Source organism: Magnolia sinica, chromosome 2, assembly GCF_029962835.1.
Source record: "Magnolia sinica isolate HGM2019 chromosome 2, MsV1, whole genome shotgun sequence".
NCBI classification, from domain to species: Eukaryota; Viridiplantae; Streptophyta; class Magnoliopsida; order Magnoliales; family Magnoliaceae; genus Magnolia; species Magnolia sinica.
The window spans coordinates 110,772,584-110,785,021 of NC_080574.1; the positions used below are offsets into that span (position 1 = coordinate 110,772,584).

Consider the following 12,438-nt stretch of genomic DNA (forward strand, 5'->3'; position numbering starts at 1 on the left):
TAAACCTACACCTAATCCTAATCCGAACTCTCTAACCTAAACCTAAACATAAACTTGAAAACCCAAACCTATACCCGATCCCGAGTCCGAACCCGATTTCCTAACCCTAAACCATAACCTATTCTCAATTCCCTAAACCTATAGCTTATAACCTAAACCAAAAGCTAAACCTAAACCTAAACCAGTAACCTATAATCTAAAGCTAAACCTAAAAACTAATGTACTCTTAAATCCCTAGACCTAAACCTACACCTAATACTAATATCAACTCCCTAACTTAAACCTAAACTTAAACTTGAAAACCCAAACCTAAAACCGATCCCGAACCCGAACCCAATTTCCTAAACCTAATCCTTAACCTATTCTCAATTCCTTAAACCTATAGCTAATAACCTAAACCTAAACCTAAACCAATTCTCAATTCCCTAAACCTATAGCCTATAACCTAAACCTAAACCTAAAACTAAACCTTAACCTAAACCTATAACTTATAACCGAAACCTAAACCTAAAACCTAAATGTATTCTCAAATCCCTAAACCTTAACCTACACTTAATCCTAATCTCAACTACCTAACCTAATCTAAACTTGAAAACCCAAACCTAAACCCGATCTCGAACTCGAAGCCGATTTCCTAAACCTAAACCTTAACCTATTCTCAATTCCCTAAACCTATAGCTTATAACCTAAATCTAAACCTAAAACCTAAAGTATTCTGAAATCCCTAAACCTAAACCTACACCTAATTTTAATCTCAGATCCCTAACCTAAACCTAAATGCAAAACTTCAAAATCCAAACCTAAACTCGATCCCGAACCTGAACCCGATTTCCTAAACCTAAACCTTAACCTATTCTCAAGTAAAAACCTATAGCTAATAACCTAAACCTAAACCTAAACCTAAACATTAACCTAAACCTAAACCTAAACCTATGTCCTATAGCCTAAACCTAAACCTAAAACCTAAATGTATTCTCAAATCCCTAAATCTAAACCTACACCTAATCCTAATCTCAACTCCCTAACCTAAACCTAAACGTAAACTTGAAAACCCAAACCTAAACCCGATCTCGAACCCAAACCTGATTTTCTAAACCTAAACCTTAACCCAATCTCAAGTCCCTAAACCTATAGCTTATAACCTAAACCTAAACCTAAAGCTAAACCTAAACTTAAACCTATATCCTATAACCTAAACCTAAACCTAAAACCTAAATGTATTCCCAAATCCATAAACCTAAACCTACACCTAATCCTAATCTCAACTCCCTAACCTAAACCTAAAACTAAACTTGAAAACCCAAACCTAAACCCAATCCTGAACCCGAGCCCGATTTCCTGAACCTAAACCTTAACCTTTTCACAATTCCCTAAACATATAGCTTATAACCTAAATCTAAACCTAAAACCTAAAGTATTCTGAAATCCTTAAACCTAAACCTACACCTAATCTTAATCTCAGCTCCCTAACCTAAACCTAAACGCCCAACTTAAAAACCCAAACCTAAACTCGATCCCGAACCTGAACCCGATTTCCTAAACCTAAACCTTAACCTATTCTCAAGTAAAAACCTATAGCTAATAACCTAAACCTAAACCTAAACCTAAACATTAACCTAAACCTAAACCTAAACCTAGGTCCTATAGCCTAAACCTAAACCTAAAACCTAAATGTATTCTCAAATCCTTAAATCTAAACCTACACCTAATCCTAATCTCAACTCCCTAACCTAAACCTAAACGTAAACTTGAAAACCCAAACCTAAACCCGATCCCGAACCCAAACCTGATTTTCTAAACCTAAACCTTAACCTAATCTCAAGTCCCTAAACCTATAGCTTATAACCTAAACCTAAACCTAAACCTAAACCTAAACTTAAACCTATATCCTATAACCTAAACCTAAACCTAAAACCTAAATGTATTCCAAAATCCATAAACCTAAACCTACACCTAATCCTAATCTCAACTCCCTAACCTAAATCTAAAACTAAACTTGAAAACCCAAACCTATACCCGATCCCGAACCCGAACCCGATTTCCTAAACCTAAACCTTAACCTATTCTCAATTTCATAAACCTATAGTTTATAACCTAAACCAAAAGCTAAACCTAAACCTAAACCAGTAACCTATAATCTAAACCTAAACCTAGAACCTAATGTATTCTCAAATCCCTAAACCTAAACCTACACCTAATCCTAATCTCAACTCCCTAACTTAATCCTAAACTTAAACTTGAAAACCCAAACCTTAACCCGATCCCGAACCCGAACTCGATTTCTTAAACCTAAACCTTAACCTATTCTCAATTCCCTAAACCTATAGCTTATAACCTAAACCTAAACCTATAACCTATAACCTAAACCTAAACCTAAAACCTAAGGGCCCGTTTGGACTGGTGGATTCGAATGGTAACGGACGGCTTAGGATGGATTGCAGAGTCAAATCCCGCCCCATACGAAAGACGACGCGTTTGAGATACGCGAGAGGATAAGAACGAAGCCACAAGCGAAGGATTCTTTGTGGGATTAGGTAATCCCTTCGGATTGGTGACTCTAGAGGTGGATTCCGCCTCGAGGCCATCCCAATCCCTCCGCATACAGTCGGTCATTGGGACTATGGGATGGGATTGGAGAGCCAGGGCGGGAGTAATGGTGGGAGATAGGGCAGGAGTGATGGCAGGAGGTGATTTTTCACGACCAAACAGGGCTATAAATCCAAGTATTGTGTGGATCACGATGGCCATGACTTCCTCCATCATCGTTGCCATCGCCGTCTGACGGTTGGGCTGAGGGCAGAGGTATAGCTTCTTCCTCCCTCTTGAAACCCTCATGTATGACAAACCCTCATGTGCAGCCCATAAGATAGCCCTTCGAGATGCATGGCTATTGTCTGCTTTCTGCCATGGCTTCCAGTTAGGGGATTTTTATTGTGCATGTTTGATTTCAGCCAGGGAACTGATAAATACACTGTTATATTTACTCTTTTTCTCCTTTAATCTTCCTTTGGTCACTAAATAAATTGGATTATCTCAAATTTCACTGCTAATATTATTGGATTTTGGAGGTTTTTAACATGTTGCTTTCTCAATCCTTTTACTCCCCCAAAAAATGGGGTTGTTGGGTAATTTGCATTCATTTTCCTGTGTTTACATCGATTCTGCGTTAATCCTACGATGGTTAGTGCAGAATTTTTAGAAATTTCATTTTAACGCTGCTCATGGCTAAGGGATTTTGGGGGTTTTAGACTATCGATGTCTTAAACCATGAATTACCATGAAAATGGGGGTATCTGGATTTTGGGAGTCTTGCATTATTTTTTATGTAAAACTTATAGATTTCAACTGAGGCATGAGTAAAGATGATCAACTTGGGATTGCACAGATTTTTCAGTCCATGGAGTCTGCGTTATCCTCCATGTCCATCAATGAATTTATCTATAGCCTGTAGTGTTTTCAGTTCTTCAATACTATTGGATTCCAACTACATATACACAGTTGGATTCATTCAACTACATAGTGTCTTTCGACGCCTAATGCTTTGAGTTTTTTTTTTTATTTTATTTTAAATTTGTTGCTAACTCGCAACCTGGTTTTACTGAATGGAAGGTCATTGATCTCGAACCTTGCATTTGATAAGGATCTCTGGTATGTTCCTTTCAACTATCTTACTTTATTTCTGTCCGATTAATTGCATTTACTATTCATGTCTGATTCTGTCAATGGATGTTAATGTCATGGTATTGAGCTGAGCTTTCTCTTTAATTTCATTCTGGACTTGTTTGCAATAGTTGGACTTTGCATATATGTTGGCTATGATCATATATTACCGGTAAAGCCTGTTTTAAATTCTTGAGTAAGGATTCTTCTCTTACATCATGAAATCCACTGTTACCATTATTTCCACTGTTACCTGTGGTAAGAAGTGAAGGACCAATGAAATAGGCCACCGTGTCTTTTACTAGAAGAAATGATGAATTTTCCGTGCCCCTCTCAAAACCTTTGAGATTTGAGGGCTGGTTAGGGTGTCGGCCCTAACCAGTCCGTTTCAACCCCCCTTTCACTCTCTGTTGATGTTGGCCATTACACAGAACGAGGACGATGGAATCTGCCTGGTCTAGGGTTGGTGTAAGCAACTACTATTAATAGGTTATGGAAAGAGTTAATGATTTGTTTGTTTTATGATAGGATATGGTTGCAGTCTTTGAATACCATATTTACTTGAACAATCCAGGGATCTATTTCAAGGACCACTTCCATCCTGCACCCTAGAATCATGCTCAAGTGTGTGTGACATTGACGGGGTGGTGGAAAGAACCACTTATAAGAGGTTTATGGAAATACTTATTGATTTGTTTGTTTACAATGGGATATAGGTCCCTGCCATGAATAATATTGATTTTATTTACTTGTACAAACTAAGGATCTAGTTGACGACCACTTCCATCATGCACCCTAGAACCATGCTCAAGTGTGTATGTCACAAACAATTTAACAAGCAACATTTGGAAACTTATTATTTCATGGATGGTTGTGTGGAGTTTCATTGACAGTTAATGTACGTAGTAGATATTACACAGAAATCTTCCAAGTAAAAAAGCAGATAAATCCTGTATGCAAACTGTGCATTTTAGGTTTGCAGATGGGTTCCACACTTAGTACTGTTTGGGTTCCTTGTATGTGGCAAAATCCTATCCATGATCTAGTAAGCTTCTTCACGCAACAAAAAGTAGCTTGGTAATGTGGATTTTTGATGAACGAATGGGGTTTGGGTCTGTTTGGATGCTTGGAATTTGTTGTTCATCCCATCAATGTTAATTTGAATGGGGGCTAATAATCACGCGGAGAGGATCTGCATGACCATTGATTTGTTCAGATACAGATTATAGCTATACACAGATGGCCAATAATTAAAGAGTTTGGATGACAATCTCATTTTATTAGGACTGCTCTAGCATAGCTCTCATGTGGAAAAATGCAGGCATGCCAACTAATGTGAATGAGATCCACACTGTCCATCAGGTACACTGCCTCATGCTCACCCTGGAACTCAAAAATTAGGTTGGTCAAAAACTTAGGTATGTCACACCATAGGGAAGGATTCAGATGTGGATGCCCACCAATCAATCTCATCTCTTTGCAGGGTTCTCATCATTGACGGATACTTTGCTACTGCACATGTTACCTTTGTAGATATTGATTGATCTCTAACTAGTTTTGGGCCTTCTTTCCAACATGTAGATATTGAACCTTGTTAATGTTCAGTGTCGTTCTGGAAGTCTACTTGTTAATTCATGTTGTCTCACATAAAAGCTAGTTTTAAGTGACGATTTTTCTATTGACTGGCTGAGAACCCAACTTCAGTACATCAAAAGAAAGGAAAATAAATAAATAAATAATAATAATATTAAAAGGAAAGAAAAAGAAAGAAAAAGAAGCGGAAAGAAAGAAGAGAAAGGAAACCATCTGTCCTCGATTCTCATCAAACTTTCAAGGAACACTGGAACAAATTATCATCGTGTACAACTCAATTGCCAAAAACTTTGTCTATGGTTGGGAATTATAATTTCTAAAGTTTCTTGCATGGTTGATTAGGCAGAAAGAGTGCTTTTGACTTTTAATTTTCTTTTTGGTTTTGGTTTGCTTTGCTTTTTGGTTGTTTGAATTCTCTTTCACAGGCACAAATTCATCAACTCAATATTTGCCAATGCATTCATTTTTTTTCCTTTTGATAGTAGTATGACTAATTAATTAGCAGATCTTGGTTTACATGACTATAACAATGATGTAACCGTTCTATCTATCTAGCTACCTATCTACCTAACTTCAGCAACAAAACTATTTATGATGACTGCTATTAATGAAATTAGAACTATCTCCTTCATGACACACAAGTCAGGATTTTTCTCATGTTATGGTATTTGTTCCCATAACTATCATCCAAAACTATTTGCTAAGGCTGCATGTGCCTCTGTATGTGGCCATACATACCACTTGGCCGATGGGATATATGAGCTGTTGATCAGGTGAGCTTCACCATGCAGATGATCGGGCCCATAAATCAGGATAGTCCAGTCATCTGGAGAGCCACATGTGTGCATTCAATGTGGGTCTTTGGCAATTTTCACTAAACCATCCATTGTGTTCCAGCATGTGTGGCCTGCCTGATTTTCAAACCAAATCATCTGAAGGGTAGAACCCTCTTGCATGGCTGAGATGTTCCTCACATGGTTACCATGTGCGGCCACGCGTGAGCTTAGCACTGCTACTGTGTTCAAACATCTCCTTATTTGTCAGTGACCCAGAAGTTGTAATACTTAAAAAGGCATGTCGAGGTTTTATTCTCTCCTACGTTTTGATCCTCTACTTTCCAGGTTTTGTCTGGTTGGTCCCTGGCTTGCATTTAGATCTTGGCTGTTAACATCTGGTGACTATGGTAAAGGTAAAGATAGGCCCATATGCTTATTTATAGGAAAATGACCAAAACAAACCCAATTGCTCCTATTGATAGGACAATCTTTCTACCCAAAAAGAATAATTGTATTATGCTTATAAATTGCTAGTGCTATATAGATCAAGATGTATCTGTTGTGTGTGTGTATTTTCTTCTCATAGTGGTTGAGTTGAGAATGCATTTTCAGATAGAATGTAATTAGTTTTCATGATATCTCTGTTGGTCAATACAGAGTAAATACATCACTAAAATGTTGCTACTTAGTGGGAGAGGTTGTCACATGTATGTGGCTGTTCTATCCTACATGTCTGTAAGTTGCCACTCATGTTTTACTTTAGGAGAACTTCACGGCTGTTGAATTACTCATGCTGTAGCATGTTAAGCTTTAGGAGAACTTCACGGCTGTTCTCACTCTCACCCCCTAGTAAGAGTGAGAGGCAATCTACATTCACTACCTCATTGAATCAGGACCCATCGATATGAGGTTTGAGCACTATGCATGACTGTAGGATTCATACAGTTTCCACTTCTCTATATGTCTTTCAGATTCTTCTCCTTCTGCAATGCAAGACAATTAAATGATGGTTTCAAAGTGTTTCAACAACATAATAACAAAAAGGAGCTTAAGCACTATTTTCTCTATTCAATTCTGTTCATATTTTCATGTAAATGTAGGAAAAAATATGAGATATGCTGATCTGGCACGCAGCATTAAGGTGGGCCATCTAGAGACCACATGTGCCCATGTGGCACACTTGTGAGGTTCCAAGCACTACATTGTGCGGGTTCCACTTTGTAGATGCCCTGGTCCAAAATTTAAGTGATTCGCTCATTGAATGAGATAAAATGTTTGTAGATTTTATTCAGTCATCCATTTGTTTTGGGAACCTATTAGCAAGTCTAATTTTTAGGCTAGGACTGCTACAGAACGTGATTCATGAGGTACATGCACACACACATGTAGGGTTACAGAACATCATAAAAATCTGTTTAAATCTTGAGATGAATACTTGACAGGAGAAATGATCACCTACAACCAGTTACATGTAGCCCCAATCTAAATTTATATTCTTTCTTTAACCCTTCAAAATATTGAAATAACTTTCTAGATTGGTGGAAAGGAAAGGTGGTTATTCCCACATAACCTTTTGAAGATCTGCTTGGATGTTGGCCAAGAGCTGTGGGTCTGAAGGGTCTTGAACCTCTGCTTGAGAGCTCAACAGCCCATTCAAAATGACATGAGCTTCATCTCTGTCAGCCTTGATGAATTCCCAAAAAATCCTCATCGATTCTTCCATTATGTCCCCTAGCATTCTGCTTGTAACCGCATCGTTTCCTCCACTGCTATCCACCATTTTCTCCTTATTCGAACAGTACTGCAATGCAAGCAGACTTAGTACAAATTTATAAATAAGACAGGTAATGATCACACACTGAAAGGGAAGAAATGGAGATGGATATAAAAGGTAAAATGGGTGTAGGTGAAGTGGGGGCAGTGGTCTAAAGTTTTTTTTTTTAGCCTGTTTGATTGTTGTTATGTGAATCTTGCTTGAGAGATCTACTTGATATCTTGGAATCTATAGACTTGTGTTTGAATGGTTTCAATGTTTTTATTTTCATTTGCTATAGTCCTGACTTATCCTATAACATTATTTTTGGACGTGTCACAACAAATCTCATCTTTTGGTGTGGTTTAATACGAGGCTTCCTAATTTACATAAAATGCGTTTTACTTTTCTTAACACCCATCTCATGTCCTTTTATATTGCATATTTTAATCATCTCATGCTCTTTTATATTGTATATTTTTATAATCTTCAATAACTATATGCCCGCACTTGTGGGTGGGTGTGGCTGTGGGTGTCTATTGGAAATGCTTACTTCCCATCACAGCCAATCATTGATCAGGACTGTTCACTTCCACTCCAAATCATGCTTTAGACTCATGCCCCATTCTTGCTTTCTAACTGTTGATACTTGCTAACATTTTTAAACAGATGTTTCCTCACCACCAAACCTAAATCTGCACGGACACATATATATAGGAATGGACACCTTGATACTAAATCGCATCGAGCTGGGGATCTTCTTGGAAATGGGAAGATCTAGGACAGGCAGCTGGCTGCTTTGAATTGTGCTTTGTACAATTGCATTCCAAACATATTGGAATTCTCCCTACAAAATATAGGCATCAAACATATGGATTCTTCAGATGAGGATGAGATGAAGAGGGTAATTATGTCTCAAGCGGTGTCAGCTTGTGTACAGGCTGTTGGGGAATATTGTCGCTACTACATGTTCAAACAACCGGCGCGTCATGGGGATGATGAACGAGCGAATTTCGTCAATTCTATTATTCGGGCTAGCGATGGAGATTGTCTAGATCAACTTAGGATGAATCGAGATTCATTTTTTGAACTATGTACGCTGAGACGCGAGAAGACAAGACTTCATGATACTCGTAATGTTAGTCTTGAAGAACAAGTAGTTATTTTCCTACACACATTGGGGCACAATGTTCGCAACCGGGTTTTAGGTCACAGATTTATTCGATCAGGAGAGACTGTCAGTCGGCACTTCACCGTGTTCTAATGGCAATTGTATCACTATACCCCGATTTAGTTAAATCAGCCGGAACAGAGACGCCATTGGAGATCCAAACAAATCTAAATTGGTCTGCTTACTTTCAGGTAATTTTCCAGTAGGTCTGTCTTCCAAGTTTGTAATTTTCACTTCAATTCAATGTGTGGTCCTTTCATGATAATTGGTTCGCATGGTTTAGGATTGCCTTGGGGCAATTGATGGAACACACATTCCTGCACATGTTCTAGCGGTTGACCAGGCGAGTTTTCACAATCGTAAAGGGGTCCTCTCCCAGAATGTCCTGGCAGCGTGTTCATTCGATATGAAATTTACATATGTATTGGCCGGTTGGGAGGGTTCTGCTTCGGATGCGAGGGTGCTACACAACGCAATGACTCGATCAGATGATCCCTTGATTGTCCCAAACGGTACTGCTTATATGTTAAAACAGTGTCAGTCTAATTTATAACTATGATTGCATCTGATTTTTCACTTAAGGGAACTACGATTCAAATGTGTAGGAAAATATTACGTTGTCGACGCTGGATACGCTCATTCACCTGGTTTCATGGCTCCATACCGGGGCGTTTGATATCACTTACAGGAGTATCGAACTAGGAGAGCGCTTGTAAACATGAAGGAGCTGTTTAATTATCGACATGCACAATTGCGCAATGCAATCGAGCGTTGTTTTGGTGTTTTGAAAGGCAGATTTCCCATATTGAAGAGCGCTATGCAGTATGAATTTCAAACACAAGTCCAAATTGTGATAGCATGTTGTGTCCTACACAATTATATACGTACTGAAAATGAGTCTCGACTGGACAGGGATTTCGTTGGTATATCTGCAACCGATGGGGTGGCTATCCCGACACCTGTAGAGGTATCAACTAATGATGAGCGACAATGGTCCATTCGAGTAACTCAGCGTGAAAAAGATGCTTGGAATCGAGTACGCGATGACATTGCAGCTAGAATGTGGGCAAATGCTCAGCACAATAGTAGGAGTCGATAGTTGATACTTCATGTGTCATTTACATTACATTAGTTGGATGATAGTATATTTCAAGTTTACTTAACTTTAAATTTTTGGAAATATAATCACCCAGTTACATTAGTTGGATGATAGTATATTGATAATGATCAATGAATTTATCCCTTTTTGGCGTATATGTTAATAGATGTTGTTTTGATGATTATGATTGACATTGGTAAAATAGCATACATACTCCGTATTCAGGTGAAATGACAGACTCCTTTAATGTTACATTAACACCGACCCAATCACCCATAAGAACACCGCCGGTTCCCACTCGAAGTTCTCCGCGTGGGAAGACGGTGAAATCTCTAGCGGAGCCTCTATCCAGAGCCGCAAAGATCAAATGGACTACTGCTATGGATCAGATTCTGTTTGACACATTTATCAAACAGGTTGCATTAGGGCGTAGAGCTGATAATGGTTTCAAGAGGGAGGCATACCAAATTGCGGTTGAAGAAGTTACAAAGCATACTGACGTAGCCGTCCAGTGGCAAAACGTGTCGAATCGGTTGAGATATTATAAAAGAGAGTATAATGCAGTGAAAGACATGCTAGCAGCGAGTGGGTTTGGTTGGGACAATGAGAGGATGGTGGTCACGGCTCCAGATGAAGTCTGGGAGGAGTATCTTAAGGTAAGTTTTACTAATTTTTAAAATCCCATAATACATTTTTATGTAGTTTTAGCCCTTAATTACAACTGACTTATTCATATGGCAGTCTCACCCACGTGCTGAACGACTCGGAGGGAAATGCATCGAAAGGATGGATGACCTTGCAGTAATTTGCGGATCTGACCAGGCCACCGGACGCTATGTACAAGGCAGTAGGAGTATGGCCGCATCAGCATCATCTTCTCGTCTTCAGCGCGATCTTAATGAAGCATGGAGAGAGGTTGATGATATGGATCATACTATTGACATATCAGAGGATTATGTAACAGACTCCACAGGGACCATTCCATTACCATCGGACAGTCCTGTGATGGGACATCATGACTCCCGCAGTAATCCCACTCACACTTCTGATTCTGATGTTAACCGAGGAGGGACAGGTACACAAAAACGTTCATGCCCTCCTCATCCCTGTGATGTACTGGGGACCTCTCTGCAGACCGTAGCCGACTCAATGATGAAATTTGGGCTTGGCGAAGAGGTCAATCGCACAAGTAAGGTTCTTGATGTGCTAGAAGAGGTGAAAGGCCTGACCTGCTCTAAATTTCTTAAAGTTGGTCGGATCCTGAGTAAGGACAAGTCACTTGCGTCGTTCTTTGTCAGTCTCCGACTCGAGCGTCGAATGGAGTGGTTAAAGAAAACACTCCGTGATCACTTTGGTGATGGAGGTGTTAGACCTGTCTGACATTGAATGAATGGTTGTCTTAATCTTTTTTTAGAACTGGGCATGTAATAACTTTCTACTGTTGCTGCTTCATCTGCTAAGGTGGACATCCATCATACGACCACCTCCTCTATTCGACAGATGACACAACCAACCACGGTTGTGGTGGAGAGGGCAACGTCGACTAATGATCTTGGGCTATCGGACAGCGAGACACTCATGGCCCTTTTGGTTGGCGTGTTGGTTGTTTTCTTTTCGTTGCTTATAATTTTCAAATTTTAGAAATTATTGGTGTTGTACTATTGAGTATCGCACATTATGGATTTTTTAGGTTCTACTGGATTTTTTTTAGCATACTGACTTACTCAGTATGCTACTGTACTGATTTAACTCTGTTTAGACTTACCACCAAATTTTTTGCATCTTATTTTTTGGATGGAAACCATCAAATAGGTGAACCGATGGAATAATGATTTGCACCGCTGAAATTTTGATCATGTAGACCATAACTTAGTCCGCAACACAGAATAATGATCTCCACCGTTGAAACCATTAATAAGGACTATTCTGATAATTATTTTACTGCCAAATGGTTGTATGATAAAATTACCATGGATAAAGGAAAAAAAAATTAATATCATCCTTCATATCTTACTTTTACAGAAACAGTGGTAATTGACCGTTAAAAACTCTGTGGGCCACGATGCATAAAAGAAAAATGGATGGGGTTGATACATCCAGGTCTGTATGAACTTAGCAACAGTTTAGATGACAAATAAACATTATACTAAATGCTAGTGGTTGCCTTGCAACGACTATTTCCTGTGGTGTGGTGCGCCAGAGATTTGGAGTTGCTTCACTTTTGGACCGATGCTATAAAATGATCTGGCAAAACTGATGGACAATGGAGATATATAATCTGTACATGAAGGTTGGCCCCAGGGTAATGGTTTTTCAGCAAATGATTTCTTCCGAAAACCCGAAATGAACTACTAGAAAGGATGGATAGAGTGGATACAATGCATGC

The 12,438-nt window shown here is 39.0% G+C and overlaps 2 protein-coding genes across 3 annotated transcripts; both read left to right on the forward strand.

Annotated features, from left to right (window-relative positions):
• Positions 1 to 2,631: 2,631 nt before the first annotated feature.
• On the forward strand, positions 2,632 to 10,820 carry LOC131237374 (uncharacterized). Of its 2 annotated transcripts, none has more exons than XR_009167205.1 (2): positions 2,632 to 2,802; positions 10,278 to 10,820. XR_009167205.1 is itself a non-coding variant. In XM_058235094.1 (2 exons), the coding sequence occupies exons 1-2, from the start codon at positions 9,672 to 9,674 to the stop codon at positions 10,727 to 10,729; spliced, it is 819 nt and encodes a 272-aa protein (XP_058091077.1). In that variant the 3' UTR covers positions 10,730 to 10,763. The 2 variants fall into 2 exon arrangements, 1 of the variants encoding a protein (XP_058091077.1); XM_058235094.1 differs by lacking the exon at positions 2,632 to 2,802 and adding an exon at positions 9,672 to 10,038 and having other exon boundaries at positions 10,278 to 10,763.
• Positions 8,845 to 9,845, forward strand: LOC131237375 (uncharacterized). The gene is made up of 3 exons (XM_058235095.1): positions 8,845 to 9,144; positions 9,237 to 9,465; positions 9,559 to 9,845. The coding sequence occupies exons 1-3, from the start codon at positions 9,046 to 9,048 to the stop codon at positions 9,627 to 9,629; spliced, it is 399 nt and encodes a 132-aa protein (XP_058091078.1). The 5' UTR covers positions 8,845 to 9,045; the 3' UTR covers positions 9,630 to 9,845.
• Positions 10,821 to 12,438: the final 1,618 nt, after the last annotated feature.